At 48.4% G+C, this 18856-nt stretch overlaps 2 protein-coding genes across 7 annotated transcripts; both read left to right on the top strand.

The window, feature by feature from the left end:
* The first annotated feature begins 250 nt into the window (after positions 1-250).
* On the top strand, positions 251-18772 carry LOC125982047 (janus kinase and microtubule-interacting protein 3-like). 6 transcript variants are annotated; one of them, XM_068653193.1, is made up of 13 exons: positions 251-378; positions 515-619; positions 763-876; positions 16342-16403; positions 16616-16678; positions 16765-16863; positions 16949-17047; positions 17129-17188; positions 17303-17368; positions 17430-17498; positions 17576-17653; positions 17710-17943; positions 18023-18501. In XM_068653193.1, the coding sequence occupies exons 4-13, from the start codon at positions 16344-16346 to the stop codon at positions 18137-18139; spliced, it is 945 nt and encodes a 314-aa protein (XP_068509294.1). In that variant the 5' UTR covers positions 251-378; positions 515-619; positions 763-876; positions 16342-16343; the 3' UTR covers positions 18140-18501. The 6 variants fall into 6 exon arrangements, with proteins under 6 accessions (XP_068509294.1, XP_049598179.2, XP_068509296.1 ...); XM_049742222.2 differs by lacking the exons at positions 251-378; positions 515-619; positions 763-876 and adding exons at positions 15180-15235; positions 18518-18772 and having other exon boundaries at positions 16339-16403; positions 18023-18148; XM_068653195.1 differs by lacking the exons at positions 251-378; positions 515-619; positions 763-876 and adding an exon at positions 15180-15235 and having other exon boundaries at positions 16339-16403; positions 17129-17182.
* On the top strand, positions 2078-3345 carry LOC137839558 (janus kinase and microtubule-interacting protein 3-like). Its single transcript, XM_068653197.1, has 5 exons — positions 2078-2092; positions 2179-2277; positions 2379-2477; positions 2559-2612; positions 2733-3345. Exons 2-5 carry the CDS (start codon positions 2188-2190, stop codon positions 2916-2918), a joined length of 429 nt encoding a protein of 142 aa, XP_068509298.1. The 5' UTR covers positions 2078-2092; positions 2179-2187; the 3' UTR covers positions 2919-3345.
* Positions 18773-18856: the final 84 nt, after the last annotated feature.

Genomic DNA, 18856 nt, shown 5'->3' with positions numbered 1-18856 from the left:
GTAGGAAGGGATAAGCGATAGGGATAAATAAGGGATAAATAATATTATTTATTACAGGTTGCAGTCAAAGTCAAAGCAACATAATCATACGATAAAGATAATCTGGAAAACCCTGACACACCCTGTAGTTGTCACTTTTGGAAAAGACGAGCGTCCCTCCAATCATCGCCGGTGACGGGTTTTTCAGGCTCTGGAGACAGGAGCTCATGTCAGAAATGTCATCGTGAGTCGCGTTTGTTTCTGCGCCGGAGCCGTTCGTTCTCTTTGCATCCAAAGAATCTCAAAGGCGGATTATTTGTGTCGACAGGAGAGAGATTTGCTGCTACGATACCGACGTCGAGAATCTCTGAGGAGGAACAAAGCGTGAGGTCCTGCAAGGTGAGTCTGTTTGTTTGCGGCTGCTTGGTGTTGCGCAAGATGAAATGGCCTTTTTCTCGCTATCGTTCCTCTCGTCGATTCATCGTGAGGTGTCGCTTCAGTTTGTTCAGAGAGATGTTTGCTTCCGCGCCCGCAGGTCATCGAAACATTTTACGGCTACGACGAAGACGTGTTGGTGGACTCGGACGGATCGTCCTTGTCTTTTCACACCGACAGAACCCCCGACACGGAACCCGAAGAGGTAGCCCGCCATTTCTGCCAGCGTATTGGCGCCAAACATTCCTCTTCAGCCTGGAATCGGACTCGTCTTTGCGTCGCGGGTGCTTTGTCGCCGGTCTGACTGATTCTGGTACTAGTGCTGTGTTGCATTGGTGTGTGCATGAGGAGGCGGAGCTTCGCTACCGCCAGCTGACGCAAGAATATCAAGCGCTGCAACGAGCCTACGCTCTGCTAGCCCAGACCAGCGGAGGGGACTACGACGCCGAGAAGGAGATCAAGGTGGCGCCCCTTCCCGCAACCCCCGGCCGGGTCGCAGCCTCCCCGTTCTCACCCAGCCTCGGGTGTTCTCTGGTCTGAAAGGAGGAGGAGGAGCCTCCCTCCTCCTCCTTTCAGACCAGAGAAAAGCTGATGGTAGTGTCAAACGCACCTCTTTCAATAATCACTCTTCCCTTAAATATCTACGAAAGTTATTTAATTCTCTAACATGTTCGGAGTTACTTTTTACGCGGCCCGTCAAAAGGGGAAACGGGCCTGCGCCCTTCAAATAATTAAATTACTTTCAGTTCTACACCAAACCGATAATCCGATTCAAACACTTCCGTTAATTTATTCAGACGAAGCAAACTTTCAAACGGATTGAAATTCACTCGTGTCTCAAATAACTACGAAAGTTATTCAATTCTCTAAAATTGTCTGATGTTACTTTTATTTATTACGGTCCTATGTTATACCATAATAACCCCCCGCACATTAATCAAATTGTCAAATCAACCCCGAACCATCGATTGTACATTCAGTACAAATCAGCGCACAACAAAGTAGATGAATATAAACAACACATTTATTGAAGAAACATGAAATAGAATTACAAATCTTAATCACTCCAGAAACCGAACAATTTCACCCACTGATACCCGTGTTAATAAAATCATTCAATCCCAGAACAATTCGATTGCAAAACACAGTTCATGAAAGAGGGAATCAATTTTTAGCCAAGCAAAGAAATCAAGAAGTAAAAATCACATTTGTGCTTCTCCAAACAATTTATGTCACGCCACTATTCTCATAGTGACGGGTCCCTTGATCGAATTGACTAACAATATTGCTTTAAGCTGTTACAGAATACATTTTTAGCCAAGCAAAGAAATCAAAAAGTAAAAATCACATTTGTGCGTCCATGCGTGACTCACAATCCGACACCGTGTTCCTGTTTTATTTCTATTTTAACTTGCTTAGCTTATTTTGGCCCCTTTTTTGGTCTCATGTTTTGGTCTGGCGCCATCTTTTGGACAAATTTGGAATTTCAGCTCTGCCAATTTATTCCTGTGAACAATCCATATTTTACCATTTGCACCATCTCTTCCCCCCATGTTACATGACAGTAGAAATGGGTCACTATCAAAGCAGAGTAGCAGATCTGGAGTCAGCGCTGAAGCAACAAGGACAGGTAAGCTTATCAATGAGCACACCTTTTTCTCAGCAGTTGGCCGAAAAGGTGACGGAAAGAAAGGCGCTGGGCGGAGTCGCTTGGCGTCACACCCGTCCGGAAGCCCCGCAGATGAGGTCTGACTGTCTTTTCAGGTCAGGCGGATGGAGGCGGAAGAAGCGCGTCTGAAAGAGCACATCCAGGATATCCGAGACCAAAACGAACTGCTTGAGTTCCGCATCCTGGAGCTGGAGGTGGGAAGACTCGCACAAGCGTTTTGAGGCCAGAGATGTGACGGACGGACGGACGGACGGACGGACGGACGGACGGACGGATGCATGCCTCTGCCTTTCAGGAGAGGGAGTGGCGCTCCCCCGTCTTGAAGTTTCTGCAAGTCCGTTTCCCAGACGGCCTCAGCCCTTTGCAGATCTACTGCGAGGCCGACGGCGTGAGCGTACGTAAGGCGTCCCTCGCAACCCTAACCTTAACCTGAGGTCCCAGAACACCTTACATTGCTCCTTGCGCCTTTCCCCAGGACATCGTCATCAGTGATCTGATGAAGAAGCTGGACATCCTGGGCGATAACGCCGTAAGTGTATGTCGAACTCCTTATGTTCGCACTCCACGAGACTCGGCGGCTCAAATGTGACTTTTGGAAGGCTTTGCGCTGAAAGAACCTTGTTGACGCTGTGCCTTTGGGCTCTTGCAGAATCTCACCAACGAGGAGCAGGTGGTCGTGATTCACGCCAGGACCCTTCCCACCCTAGCCGAGAAGGTAACGCGCACGTCCACGCACGCTCTCGCATTCTGCTTATGTGACAGCAGCCTTTCCTCAGTGGTTAGAATACATCAAAGTGACCAAGTCAGCACTTCAACAGAAGATGTTGGACATTGAAAGTGAGAAGGTAGACAGACACGCGACATCAGCCAAGGGGAACTCGGGGCAATGTGCCCCAACAATTCTGACCTTGAGCTGTGCTAGGATATGTTCTGCAACCAGAAGGGCTACCTGGATGAAGAGTTGGACTTCAGGAAGCGTTCCATGGACCAGGCTCATAAGGTAAGCCGCCCTCAAATCTCCCGCCGGACTACTGATGGACGAGGATCATGGAGCTGGAGGCCATGTTGTACGAGGCGCTACCGCAGCGGGACTGCCCCGCCACGGACGGCGAAAAAGCCAGCCACGCTGGCGTGAATGACGTGCTGACGGCGGATCAGAGACAAGAGCTTAGGAGCGCCGTGGACCAATGGAAGCGAGCCCTGATGTGGGAGTTGAGGGAGCGCGACGCTTGCATCCTCCAAGAGAGAATGGATCTGCTGCACAGCGCGCAACAGGTAAGGGCCCAAAGCCAGCCCGGCACTTACTTGCACGCTTACTGGCTTTTGAAGGCTACTTTCCATTTGTCCGTCCTAGAGGAACAAAGAGCTGAAAGAATTCATCGAAGCTCACAAGAGACAAATCAAACAATTGGAGGAGAAGTTTCTGTTTCTCTTTCTAGTCTTCTCCTTGGCCTTCATTCTGTGGCCCTAACACCAGCTGGTGAGTGAGCTCCAGCGGCACCGCACTCGACACCTCCGATACACTGCCAGCCGGTCTCAGACGTTGGCAGACGCTCCGATGCCGACGTATACCCCCCGCCACGGTGACAGAGGCACCGCGTCACACCGGCGCTCATCCAATCAGAAGGCAGGAAAGGCAAATTCACATGCAGGGCACTCTTGAACCAGAAGAGAGCGCCACAAAAAACGGTTGTTGCCCCAAACGCGCACTAAAAAGGGTCAGAATAACAAGAGTCCCACCGGCCAGCCGGGGCCACCCGTCCATCCATTTCTTCAGGGGGGGAAAAAATTGGAGTCACCGGTGAGTACATTTTGCATTTAGCTCTGCTTTTCTGCTTCTGTCTTCAAGTGTGTGGCATCCTGCGACCAAAGATTCAGCCAACCCCAAAGCGGTTGACCTCAACGTCCCACCACCATTCCTACCAGAGCTGGTGACGTGATGCTTTGGACATCCTTCCGTCTCAGATGCCCAAAAGTACTCTTTGCCACATCTGCGGCAATACGGTGTCTTTTCAAAGGTGCAAATAAATCCAGCGTGGGCGGAACACGCACGTCTTCGGTTTTTCCCGCTTTGTTTGTGTGACAGCTGTTGTGAAAATTTTACACAAATAAAGTTGTATAGTACAGGTTTGGCCAAGCCGCAACTCCCGAACCGCATGCGGCTCTTTTATGTTCATATCAACATTTGTGTGTGTGTGTGTAGGTGTGTGTGTGTGTGTGGGGGGGGGGGGTTGTGCGTGTTGGCTTCACTTGAGTTCAATTTAGTATTTTCGTCAAAAGCGCATGTGGTGAAATTCCACAAAGTAGGATGGGCAAACACATTCCAGTAAACTATTAGTGTCAATTGGGCTCTCGAAATGGCAGGGAAAAGATGCACAGCAAAACGAAAATATGTAGATGAACACAGGACGTTTTTATCAGAGTGGGAAAGTTTCTATTTTTTGTTGAACGTGATGGCAAACCATTCTGCCTGATACGTCAGACCTCAGCGCATTTCAAAGATTCAAATCTTCAGCGCCATGCACTTCAGCTCACTCCATGCTAACATTGATCAGGCGTCGAACCCGCAACATCATGCTTAAGAGGTGGACATGCTAACCAGTGCGCCATTATGTCAACGCATAACAACTGTAAGAACTTCCGCCGGAATTCAAATCCGCGGGGAGAGTTAACTTGTTTAAAAGGGAGTGGGCAGAAGAATTATTTAATTTATTTAAATCTATTTGGAGTGTGCGCCATTATGTCAATGCATAACAACTGTAAGTCTACTAAACAAAACAGCGGTTGCTATATGACGTCTGCCACGTCGTGGTCACGTGACGCGGACGTGACGTCGACGCCTACTTTACATCCCACCGATCACAGGACCCCTCGGCTGCATAACCGCGCCCCCTTCCCAACCAATCGGATTTGCTATACGCGAAAACGACGCCAATGGGCGGGCTCTTCCGCCAGAATTTAAATCCGTGGGCGTGGCTCGCAACAGGAAGTAGGAAAATGGCGATGTTGACAAAGACACAGCGGATGGTAACATACGACTAACGAGAGAAATATTTTTATTTTCTGCTTGCAACTGGACCGTCCAGAGCGTACACGGTAAGTACAACTCATCGTTTTTAAAAAGAAGTACTTTTGTTGCCCTGAAAAGCGAGTGAGTGTGGCGTTTGGGGGGAACGTCAAATTTCGACGATTCTTTCTGGTCAACGGTTGTAAATGATTGCGTTGATTAAAAAAGAAAACTTGATGTAACTCTACTTTTAACTGCCGTTTCAGATAAGCGGGTATTACGTCGCAGTCATGTGCCGCGGATATGACGTAATTGGCTGACCTTCCACCAAAATTCAAATCTGTTGGCGCGATGGCCGTGAGCCACTGAGCAACGACGAATATCAACAGAAATATCTTTATTTTCTGCTTGCAACTGGACCGTCTACAGCGTACACGGTAAGTAACACTCATTGTGTTTAAAGAGATTTACGTTTGTAATAGCAACGTGTAGCTGAGGCGCTAGCAGAAGTGTAGCCGCGTTGCGTTGTACGTGTGAATATTGGTCCAGGCGAAATGTTAATGTTTAATTTCATTCCTTTAGGTTCCACGGTGTTTGTTGGCTGCAAGTTTTCCACTGCAAGAAGAGGCTCGTATCATTGACCAGGAGCGAGCTACAACGGTGAGTAGCCATAACATTTATGTTAAACACTTCCTATTTCATGTCTAACAGTACTTGATTTAACAAATAACCATAAATAAATACAGTGTGGGCACTGAAGTTAACATATGTGATTATACTGCCTAATCTGTCACCGAGTATATTGTTGCAAAGTAATATAAGATCCAAAGTTGTAATTCAGAATAGTTTTCAAAAGAAGGCCATTAGAATTATATACAAGTCTGATTACCCTGAACATAACAACAAGCTATTAATTAAATCACAAATTCTTCAATTCAAAGATTTGGTAGATTATCAGAATAATAATGTCTAACAGTAATTGATTTAACACATCACGATAAGTAGATTGAGTGTGGGCACTCTCAAGTTAACATATGTGATTATACTGCCTAATCTGTTACAGAGTATGTTGTTGCCAAGTAATGTAGAATAGATCCAAAGTAGTAATCCAGAATAGTTTTGAAAAGGCCATTAGAATAATAAACAAATCTGATTACCTTGAACATAATAGTTAAGTGTTGAATATGTCCTATGAAGTCAAAATTTGGCACCATCATGTGGTGAAATTTGGAATTGCATCACATCCAATTTTGCCTGGGAACAAACAGATTAAATAAATCTTAGACTTAAATAAGCCACTCCTTCTCAAACAAGTAAACTCTGCCCATTTTGCGCAGTAGATGTTCTGTTAATATCTAGTATTTATACAAAGTCATAATTTAAATTGCTTTTAACCTTCATTCATCGCTTCAACCAACATTACTCGCTCTTATTACCAACTTGTATCGATTTAACTGAGCGTTTAATACTTCCTATCAGGTCTCAAGTCAAGATTTGGCAAAATACAATTTCAGCAAATCCAATTTTGCCAGGCAACAAAAAGAGATTAAATAAACTAAATAAGTCTTCTTCCCATTAAATAAATCAGAAAAGTCTGTCTTGCAACCAGTCCTCTTCAAACAAGTAAAGTCTGCCCGTTTTGTGCCGTAGATTTTGTGTCTATGCCTAGTATTTATACAAAATCATAATTTAAACGACTTCATTCCTTCATTCACTTTGGAAATTTGGAATTGCAGCAAATCGAATTTTGCCAGGGAACAAAAATAGATCAATTAAACTAAATAAGTCTTCTTCCCATTAAATAAATTAAAAAAGTCTGTCTTGTAACCAGTCCTTTTCAAACAAGTAAAGTCTGCCCATTTTGTGCCGTAGATTTTGTGTTTATGCCTAGTATTTATACAAAATCATAATTTAAAGGATTTCATTCCTTCATTCACTTTGGAAATTTGGAATTGCAGCACGTCAAATTTTGCCTGGGAAGAAAAGTAGATTAAATAAATTTAATAAGTCTTACTACTTCCCAATAAATAAATTAAATACGTCTTACTTGTTCCCACTCCTTTTCAAAAAAGTAGTTTAAAACGAGGGCCCTTCACTCAACCTTTAACCTCAACACCGCACGTCACATTGTGTTGTATCTGTGAATGTTGGTTGTGGCCAAATGATAGTTTTCTTTCATTCGTTTAGGTTCCACGGTGTTTGTTGGCTATATGTTTTCCACTGTCAGAAGGATGAAAATACAAAGTACAACGCTTGGACGTGGGCGACGACGTCACCGGTGAGTCCTTCCTTCCTATTTATTTACCTTCTAGGTGCTAGGTGCCGCACTGAACAACATTATGCCGCACTGAACAACATTATGCCGCACTGAACAACACCATGCCGCACTGAACAACACCATGCCGCACTGAACAACATTATGCCGCACTGAACAACATTATGCCGCACTGAACACCATGCCGCACTGAACAACACCATGCCGCACTGAACAACACCATGCCGCACTGAACAACACCATCCCGCACTGAACAACACCATCCCGCACTGAACAACACCATCCCGCACTGAACAACACCATGCCGCACTGAACAACACCATGCCGCACTGAACAACACCATGCCGCACTGAACAACACCATGCCGCACTGAACAACACCATGCCGCACTGAACAACACCATGCCGCACTGAACAACACCATGCCGCACTGAACAACACCATCCCGCACTGAACAACATTATGCCGCACTGAACAACATTATGCCGCACTGAACAACATTATGCCGCACTGAACAACATTATGCCGCACTGAACAACATTATGCCGCACTGAAAAACACCATGCCGCACTGAACAACACCATGCCGCACTGAACAACACCATGTCGCACTGAACAACACCATGCCGCACTGAACAACACCATGCCGCACTGAACAACACCATGCCGCACTGAACAACACCATGCCGCACTGAACAACACCATGCCGCACTGAACAGCACCATGCCGCACTGAACAGCACCATGCTGCACTGAACAACACCATGCCGCACTGAACAACACCATGCCGCACTGAACAACACCATGCCGCACTGAACAACATTACGCCGCACTGAACAACATTACGCCGCACTGAACAACACCATGCCGCACTTAACACCATGCCGCACTGAACAACACCATGCCGCACTGAACAACACCATTCCGCACTGAACAACACCATGCTGCACTGAACAACACGACGCCGCACTGAACAACACCATGCCGCACTGAACAACACCATGCCGCACTGAACAACACCATGCCGCACTGAACAACACCATGCCGCACTGAACAACACCATGCCGCACTGAACAACACCATGCCGCACTGAACAACACCATGCCGCACTGAACAACACCATGCCGCACTGAACAACACTATGCCGCACTGAACAACATTATGCCGCACTGAACAACACCATGCCGCACTGAACAACACCATGCCGCACTGAACAACACCATCCCGCACTGAACAACACCATCCCGCACTGAACACCATCCCGCACTGAACAACACCATGCCGCACTGAACAAATCCATGCCGCACTGAACAACACCATGCCGAACAACACCATGCCGCACTGAACAACACCATGCCGCACTGAACAACACCATCCCGCACTGAACAACACCATCCCGCACTGAACAACACCATCCCGCACTGAACAACACCATCCCGCACTGAACAACACCATCCCGCACTGAACAACACCATGCCGCACTGAACAACACCATGCCGCACTGAACAACACCATGCCAAACTGAACAACACCATCCCGCACTGAACAACACCATCCCGCACTGAACAACACCATCCCGCACTGAACAACACCATCCCGCACTGAACAACACCATCCCGCACTGAACAACACCATGCCGCACTGAACTACACCATGCCGCACTGAACTACACCATGCCGCACTGAACTACACCATGCCGCACTGAACAACATTATGCCCCACTGAACAACAATATACCGCACTGAACAACATTATGCCGCACTGAACAACATTATGCCGCACTGAACAACACCATGCCGCACTGAACAACATTATGCCGCACTGAACAACATTATGCCGCACTGAACACCATGCCGCACTGAACAACACCATCCCGCACTGAACAACACCATGCCGCACTGAACAGCACCATGCCGCACTGAACAGCACCATGCCGCACTGAACAGCACCATGCCGCACTGAACAGCACCATGCCGCACTGAACAACACCATGCCGCACTGAACAACACCATGCCGCACTGAACAACACCATGCCGCACTGAACAACACCATGCCCCACTGAACAACATTACGCCGCACTGAACAACACCATGCCGCACTTAACAACACCATGCCGCACTGAACAACACCATGCCGCACTGAACAACACCATTCCGCACTGAACAACACCATGCTGCACTGAACAACACGACACCGCACTGAACAACACGACGCCGCACTGAACAACACCATGCCGCACTGAACAACACCATGCCGCACTGAACAACACCATGCCGCACTGAACAACACCATGCCGCACTGAACAACACCATGCCGCACTGAACAACACCATGCCGCACTGAACAACACCATCCCGCACTGAACAACACCATGCCGCACTGAACAACATTATGCCGCACTGAACAACATTATGCCGCACTGAACAACATTATGCCGCACTGAACAACATCATGTCGCACTGAACAACACCATGTCGCACTGAACAACACCATGCCGCACTGAACAACACCATCCCGCACTGAACAACACCATGCCGCACTGAACTACACAATGCCGCACTGAACTACACCATGCCGCACTGAACTACACCATGCCGCACTGAACAACACCATGCCGCACTGAACAACACCATGCCGCACTGAACAACACCATGCCGCACTGAACAACACCATGCCGCACTGAACAACACCATGCCGCACTGAACAACACCATCCCGCACTGAACAACACCATGCCGCACTGAACAACATTATGCCCCACTGAACAACAATATACCGCACTGAACAACAATATACCGCACTGAACAACATTATGCCGCACTGAACAACACCATGCCGCACTGAACAACATTATGCCGCACTGAACAACATTTTGCCGCACTGAACACCATGCCGCACTGAACACCATGCCGCACTGAACAACACCATGCCGCACTGAACAACACCATGCCGCACTGAACAACACCATGCCGCACTGAACAACACCATGCCGCACTGAACAACACCATCCCGCACTAAACAACACCATGCCGCACTGAACAACACCATGCCGCACTGAACAACACCATCCCGCACTGAACAACACCATGCCGCACTGAACAACACCATGCCGCACTGAACAACACCATGCCGCACTGAACAACACCATGCCGCACTGAACAACACCATGCCGCACTGAACAACACCATGCCGCACTGAACAACACCATGCCGCACTGAACAACACCATCCCGCACTGAACAACACCATCCCGCACTGAACAACATTATGCCGCACTGAACAACATTATGCCGCACTGAACAACATTATGCCGCACTGAACAACATCATGTCGCACTGAACAACACCATGCCGCACTGAACAACACCATGCCCCACTGAACAACATTACGCCGCACTGAACAATATTATGCCGCACTGAACAACACCATGCCGCACTGAACAACACCATGCCGCACTGAACAACACCATGCCGCACTGAACAACACCATGCCGCACTGAACAACACCATGCCGCACTGAACAACACCATGCCGCACTGAACAACACCATGCCGCACTGAACAACAACATGCCGCACTGAACAACACGACGCCGCACTGAACAACACTACGCCGCACAGAACAACACGACGCCGCACAGAATAACACAATACCGCACAGAACAACACCATGCCGCACAAACAGTTTTAGATAATATTACGTCGCAGTCATGCGACGCGGACATGACGTCAATAGGCGGAACTCATGGCAAAATTATAATCCGTGGGCGTGGCTTGCAACAGGAAGTAGGAAAGCGGCAATGCTGGCAAACAAGACACAGCGGTTAGTAACACGACGACTAACAAGACAAATATTTTTGTTTTCAGCTTGCAACTTGACCGTCTAGAGCGTACAAGGTAATTACAACTCATTGTTTTGAAAAATATGTTTTTTTGTTGGCCTGAAAAGCGAGGCAGTGTGGCATTTGGGAGGAACGTCGAACTCGGCGTCTGCTTCCAGCCACAGACGCCAAATTTCGACGATTATTTCGACTGGTCAACGTTTGTAAATTATTGCGTTGATTAAAAACTTTATTTAACTCTACTCTTAACTTTGCCGTTTCAGATATGCGGGTATTACACCGCGGAAATGACGTCAATAGGCTGAACTCTGGCCAAAATTCAAATCTGTGGGCGCAATGGCCTTGAGCGAGACAACGGATACAAACACGACGATTATCAACAGAAATATCTTTATTTTCTGCTTGCAAGTGGACCGTCTAGAGCGTACACGGTAAGTACAACTCATTGTGTTTTAAAAGATTTATGTTTGTGTAGTTTGCGTTGCGTTGTATCTGTGAATGTTGGTTGAGGCTAAATGTTAATGTTTAATTTCCTTCCTTTAGGTTCCACGGTGTTTGTTGGCTGTATGTTTTCCACTGCAAGAAGAGGCTCGTATCATTGACCAGCAGGAGCTACAATGGTGAGTACCCCTTTCGTCGTCCATTTATGTTAAACACTTCCTGTTTCATGTCTAACAGTACTCGATTTAACAAATAACCATAAATAAATACAGTGTGGGCAGTCAAGTTAACATATGTGATTATCCTGCCTAATATGTTTATCACAAATATGTCACTAATATGTTTATTTGTTTATCACAACACCTTTGGACCTTCAGCAATCGATTATTTCCCTTCATCTACATAGAGACAGAACGATGGTGTCTTAAACATCTCATTCATTTCACCAAATAACTTCACGCAGGTGGATAACGGCCGTCTCGGTCACGCTATGTTGCGTGATGCAGTTTTGAAGAACCAAATGCATTTATTCAATGAATAAGTCAAGCTAGATCTATGTTTATGATGTTGTACGTTACGGTACCGATTGAAGTTGAGTCCGAAGCCAGTGGAAAACAGCGCTGCGTTTGTGCTCTCCAGGTACAAATGTTGTGATCTCTGACTGACGACCGGGCGAGACTCGAGTAATAGATGTCCAAACGAGCTCCGGCAGGGCGGGTCAAGGCGGAGCGAACGGACGCCTTTCAGGCCGCCAATGACGAGCTGAGAGCCAAACTGATGGACGTCCAGTTAGAACTTCAGCAGGAGAAGAACAAGGTGAAAACCTCAACAGACAGACACTGCCTTCCTCCCTGCCTGCTTCCCTGCCTGCCTCCCTGCCTGCCTCCCTGCCTGCCTGCCTCCCTGCTTGCCTCCCTCCCGCCCTCCCTCCCTCCCTCCCTCCCTCCCAGTTTCCCCGATGTAGATTTGACATGCGTGTGCCATGACTGTGTCAGCCTACGTCAACAAATGCACCGAGGACGTCAGCACCACTAAGAATATCATCACCCGGGGCAACCAACGACCCTGGATGACTGAGGAGGTACGTCAAACGCTACGAGCGCGGAACTCTGCCTTCAAGTCTGGCGACAAGGAGACACTGAGGACAGCGAGAGCCAACTTGAACCGTGCCATCAGGGTAGCGAAGCGAGACCACAGTCGAAAAATTCAGGATCGTTTCCACGACGCCAACAACACCAGGAGTATGTGGCAAGGCATACGGGCGATTACAGACTACAACTCACCCTCCCCCCCCGGTGGGTGAAGTTGATGCTGACTTTCTAAATGGTCTAAATAACTTCTTTGGGAGGTTCGAGGCACTAAACGGCACTCCAGCAGTTAAAACTGTCCCCCATCAGGAAGAGGAGGTACTCTGCCTTGACTCCGCCGATGTGTTGAAGACCCTGAGGAGAGTCAACCCCCGTAAGGCCCCTGGCCCCGACAACATTCCTGGGCGTGTGTTCAGGGAATGTGCAAGTCAGCTGGCTGGGGTCATCACAGACATTTTTAACACCTCGCTGGGCCAAGCCACAGTGCCAGCGTGCTTTAAGACTGCCTCCATCATTCCGGTGCCGAAGAAACCTCAAATCACCTCATTTAATGATTACCGGCCTGTTGCACTGACTCCGGTCATGATGAAGTGCTTCGAACGGCTGCTTAAAGATCACATCGTTTCCAGACTCCCCCCATTATTTGACCCGTTCCAGTTTGCCGACCGGCAAAACCGCTCCACTCAGGACGCCATCTCCTCCGTTCTTCACCTGAGCCTGGCTCACCTGGAGGAGAAGAACACCCATGTTCGGATGCTGTTCCTGGACTTCAGCTCAGCGTTTAACACCATCATCCCACAGCATCTAGTAGGAAAATTGGAACACCTGGGCTTCAACACCCCCCTTCGCAACTGGCTGCTAGACTTCCTCACCAACAGACCTCAGTCAGTCCGGGTCGGACAGAACACCTCTGATGTCATCACCCTCAGCACAGGCTCCCCTCAGGGCTGCGTCCTGAGCCCCCTGCTGTTCACCCTGATGACACACGACTGCGTCCCCAGGTTCACCACCAATCACATCGTGAAGTTCGCAGACGACACAACGGCGGTGGGGCTCATCAGAGACAACAACGACCTGGACTACAGAGAGGAGGTGGAGCAGCTGGTGGGCTGGTGCAGAGACAACAGCCTGATCCTGAATGTGGAGAAGATGAAGGAGATCATCGTCGACTTCAGAAAAAACCAGCCTCACCACGCTCCACTGATCATCAACAGCTCAGCTGTGGAGGTGGTCAGCAGCACCAAATTCCTGGGGGTCCACATCACAGAAGACCTCACCTGGACTATGAACACTACGGCACTGATCAAGAGGGCACAGAAGCGCTTGTACTTCCTGCGGAGGATGAGGAGAGCCCACCTGCCCCCACCCATCATGAGGACGTTCTACAGGAGCACCATAGAGAGCATTCTGACAAGCTGACTCTCTGTGTGGTGTGGAGGCTGCACCGCCTCCGATTGGAAGAACGTGAGGAGAGTGGTGAGGACAGCAGAGAGGATCATAGGGGCTCCTCTTCCCTCCATTCAGGACATTTCATCTCAGCGCTGCATGTCCCGTGCCCGTAACATCATCAATGACCCATCACACCCCCACCATGGACTGTTCTCCCTGCTGCCCTCTGGGAAGAGGTTTCGCACAATCCGCTGCAGGTCCACCAGGTTCTGCAACAGCTTTTTCCCTGCTGTCATCAGACTGTTGAACATTAGAACTGTTGAGCTCTAAACTGAACTCTGCATCACACATTCACAGAACTGTACTTTATGACACTACGGACCTCTATCTTGCACTATCTCGCACTACCAACTTTACTGAACTTGTGTAAACCCTTTAAATAGAAGTTTAATACATGGTTTAGCATTCCTCTGCACACTCTTGAATACTGTTTTGCCTACTTGCACTATTGCATAATTAGCACTGCTGCACTTTATACTTATTTGTAATATATATATATATACAGTATATGTATATATATATATTTTCATAGGATATGTTACTTCTATTCAACTGCAATATCACTACTTTGTTGTAAGCCGTGTGCAACGAAATTTCGTTTTGTATGCACCATGTGCAGACAAGATGACAATAAAGTTTGTCTAAGTCATGTCAGGTCAGCTGTCTGGAGAGAGAGAGAAGTCAGGACCTGCGGGCGGAGCACCACCGTGCCACCGCCGCCATGACGGAACTCAAAAGCAAACTCCATGAGGAGAAGCAGAAAGAGTTAGCCGTTACCAGGGAAACATTACTGCGGCAGCATGAAATGGAGCTGATGAGAGTGATCAAAATCAAAGATGGAGAGATCCAGCGACTGAATGCCTTGGTCCTCAGCCTGAGGGACGGCTCCATGGACAAGGTGATCCGCTCAATCCGTGTCTGACTATCCGCACGCCACGTCGGGCTCCGATGCGGCCGCTACCGTATTGTGTAGCTTGTCCTCAGTAAGCGTCGCGGCGCTCCTACGCTCTGCTAGCCCAGACCAGCGGAGGGGACTACGACGCCGAGAAGGAGATCAAGGTGGCGCCCCTTCCCGCAACCCCCGGCCGGGTCGCAGCCTCCCCGTTCTCACCCAGCCTCGGGTGTTCTCTGGTCTGAAAGGAGGAGGAGGAGCCTCCCTCCTCCTCCTTTCAGACCAGAGAAAAGCTGATGGTAGTGTCAAACGCACCTCTTTCAATAATCACTCTTCCCTTAAATATCTACGAAAGTTATTTAATTCTCTAACATGTTCGGAGTTACTTTTTACGCGGCCCGTCAAAAGGGGAAACGGGCCTGCGCCCTTCAAATAATTAAATTACTTTCAGTTCTACACCAAACCGATAATCCGATTCAAACACTTCCGTTAATTTATTCAGACGAAGCAAACTTTCAAACGGATTGAAATTCACTCGTGTCTCAAATAACTACGAAAGTTATTCAATTCTCTAAAATTGTCTGATGTTACTTTTATTTATTACGGTCCTATGTTATACCATAATAACCCCCCGCACATTAATCAAATTGTCAAATCAACCCCGAACCATCGATTGTACATTCAGTACAAATCAGCGCACAACAAAGTAGATGAATATACACAACACATTTATTGAAGAAACATGAAATAGAATTACAAATCTTAATCACTCCAGAAACCGAACAATTTCACCCACTGATACCCGTGTTAATAAAATCATTCAATCCCAGAACAATTCGATTGCAAAACACAGTTCATGAAAGAGGGAATCAATTTTTAGCCAAGCAAAGAAATCAAGAAGTAAAAATCACATTTGTGCTTCTCCAAACAATTTATGTCACGCCACTATTCTCATAGTGACGGGTCCCTTGATCGAATTGACTAACAATATTGCTTTAAGCTGTTACAGAATACATTTTTAGCCAAGCAAAGAAATCAAAAAGTAAAAATCACATTTGTGCGTCCATGCGTGACTCACAATCCGACACCGTGTTCCTGTTTTATTTCTATTTTAACTTGCTTAGCTTATTTTGGCCCCTTTTTTGGTCTCATGTTTTGGTCTGGCGCCATCTTTTGGACAAATTTGGAATTTCAGCTCTGCCAATTTATTCCTGTGAACAATCCATATTTTACCATTTGCACCATCTCTTCCCCCCATGTTACATGACAGTAGAAATGGGTCACTATCAAAGCAGAGTAGCAGATCTGGAGTCAGCGCTGAAGCAACAAGGACAGGTAAGCTTATCAATGAGCACACCTTTTTCTCAGACAAAATAGCTACATTCTTCAGTCACTCATTCGTCTGGCATTACTGGACCAACACCCCCCCCCTGAACGTGGCTGGGAAAATGTGGAGAAAAGCAAATGTCATTTTCCAGTCAACCAAAGAATTTGTGGATGAAAATGACACAACATTCCAAAGCTGTCCACGCGTTTGTCTCTTCTAGAATGTCAAGTGGGTGGAGAAGAAGCAGCTGCTGCGTCAGAGCAATCAGCAGTTGGCCGAAAAGGTGACGGAAAGAAAGGCGCTGGGCGGAGTCGCTTGGCGTCACACCCGTCCGGAAGCCCCGCAGATGAGGTCTGACTGTCTTTTCAGGTCAGGCGGATGGAGGCGGAAGAAGCGCGTCTGAAAGAGCACATCCAGGATATCCGAGACCAAAACGAACTGCTTGAGTTCCGCATCCTGGAGCTGGAGGTGGGAAGACTCGCACAAGCGTTTTGAGGCCAGAGATGTGACGGACGGACGGACGGACGGACGGATGCATGCCTCTGCCTTTCAGGAGAGGGAGTGGCGCTCCCCCGTCTTGAAGTTTCTGCAAGTCCGTTTCCCAGACGGCCTCAGCCCTTTGCAGATCTACTGCGAGGCCGACGGCGTGAGCGTACGTAAGGCGTCCCTCGCAACCCTAACCTTAACCTGAGGTCCCAGAACACCTTACATTGCTCCTTGCGCCTTTCCCCAGGACATCGTCATCAGTGATCTGATGAAGAAGCTGGACATCCTGGGCGATAACGCCGTAAGTGTATGTCGAACTCCTTATGTTCGCACTCCACGAGACTCGGCGGCTCAAATGTGACTTTTGGAAGGCTTTGCGCTGAAAGAACCTTGTTGACGCTGTGCCTTTGGGCTCTTGCAGAATCTCACCAACGAGGAGCAGGTGGTCGTGATTCACGCCAGGACCCTTCCCACCCTAGCCGAGAAGGTAACGCGCACGTCCACGCACGCTCTCGCATTCTGCTTATGTGACAGCAGCCTTTCCTCAGTGGTTAGAATACATCAAAGTGACCAAGTCAGCACTTCAACAGAAGATGTTGGACATTGAAAGTGAGAAGGTAGACAGACACGCGACATCAGCCAAGGGGAACTCGGGGCAATGTGCCCCAACAATTCTGACCTTGAGCTGTGCTAGGATATGTTCTGCAACCAGAAGGGCTACCTGGATGAAGAATTGGACTTCAGGAAGCGTTCCATGGACCAGGCTCATAAGGTAAGCCGCCCTCAAATCTCCCGCCGGACTACTGATGGACGAGGATTGCGGCCCAGAGGATCATGGAGCTGGAGGCCATGTTGTACGAGGCGCTACCGCAGCGGGACTGCCCCGCCACGGACGGCGAAAAAGCCAGCCACGCTGGCGTGAATGACGTGCTGACGGCGGATCAGAGACAAGAGCTTAGGAGCGCCGTGGACCAATGGAAGCGAGCCCTGATGTGGGAGTTGAGGGAGCGCGACGCTTGCATCCTCCAAGAGAGAATGGATCTGCTGCACAGCGCGCAACAGGTAAGGGCCCAAAGCCAGCCCGGCACTTACTTGCACGCTTACTGGCTTTTGAAGGCTACTTTCCATTTGTCCGTCCTAGAGGAACAAAGAGCTGAAAGAATTCATCGAAGCTCAGAAGAGACAAATCAAACAATTGGAGGAGAAGTTTCTGTTTCTCTTTCTAGTCTTCTCCTTGGCCTTCATTCTGTGGCCCTAACACCAGCTGGTGAGTGAGCTCCAGCGGCACCGCACTCGACACCTCCGATACACTGCCAGCCGGTCTCAGACGTTGGCAGACGCTCCGATGCCGACGTATACCCCCCGCCACGGTGACAGAGGCACCGCGTCACACCGGCGCTCATCCAATCAGAAGGCAGGAAAGGCAAATTCACATGCAGGGCACTCTTGAACCAGAAGAGAGCGCCACAAAAAACGGTTGTTGCCCCAAACGCGCACTAAAAAGGGTCAGAATAACAAGAGTCCCACCGGCCAGCCGGGGCCACCCGTCCATCCATTTCTTCAGGGGGGGAAAAAATTGGAGTCACCGGTGAGTACATTTTGCATTTAGCTCTGCTTTTCTGCTTCTGTCTTCAAGTGTGTGGCATCCTGCGACCAAAGATTCAGCCAACCCCAAAGCGGTTGACCTCAACGTCCCACCACCATTCCTACCAGAGCAGGTGACGTGATGCTTTGGACATCCTTCCGTCTCAGATGCCCAAAAGTACTCTTTGCCACATCTGCGGCAATACGGTGTCTTTTCAAAGGTGCAAATAAATCCAGCGTGGGCGGAACACGCACGTCTTCGGTTTTTCCCGCTTTGTTTGTGTGACAGCTGTTGTGAAAATTTTACACAAATAAAGTTGTATAGTACAGGTTTGGCCAAGCCGCAACTCCCGAACCACATGCGGCTCTTTTATGTTCATATCAACATTTG

The sequence above is a fragment of the Syngnathus scovelli genome, chromosome 15 (genome assembly GCF_024217435.2).
Source record: "Syngnathus scovelli strain Florida chromosome 15, RoL_Ssco_1.2, whole genome shotgun sequence".
In the NCBI taxonomy this organism is placed as follows: domain Eukaryota; kingdom Metazoa; phylum Chordata; class Actinopteri; order Syngnathiformes; family Syngnathidae; genus Syngnathus; species Syngnathus scovelli.
The sequence above is the reverse complement of the archived record's forward strand: the minus strand, read 5'-3'. Positions and strand labels throughout refer to the sequence as shown.

Coding starts and splice junctions, on each gene's coding strand:
- LOC137839558 (XM_068653197.1), top strand. CDS start 2,188: ATGGAGGCGGAAGAAGCGCGTCTGAAAGAGCACATCCAGGATATCCGA. Junction 2,278..2,378: donor TCCGCATCCTGGAGCTGGAG/GTGGGAAGACTC, acceptor TCTGCCTTTCAG/GAGAGGGAGTGGCGCTCCCC. Junction 2,478..2,558: donor GCGAGGCCGACGGCGTGAGC/GTACGTAAGGCG, acceptor GCCTTTCCCCAG/GACATCGTCATCAGTGATCT.
- LOC125982047 (XM_049742222.2), top strand. CDS start 16,344: ATGGGTCACTATCAAAGCAGAGTAGCAGATCTGGAGTCAGCGCTGAAG. Junction 17,189..17,302: donor TGGGCGATAACGCCGTAAGT/GTATGTCGAACT, acceptor GGGCTCTTGCAG/AATCTCACCAACGAGGAGCA. Junction 17,369..17,429: donor TTCCCACCCTAGCCGAGAAG/GTAACGCGCACG, acceptor GCCTTTCCTCAG/TGGTTAGAATACATCAAAGT.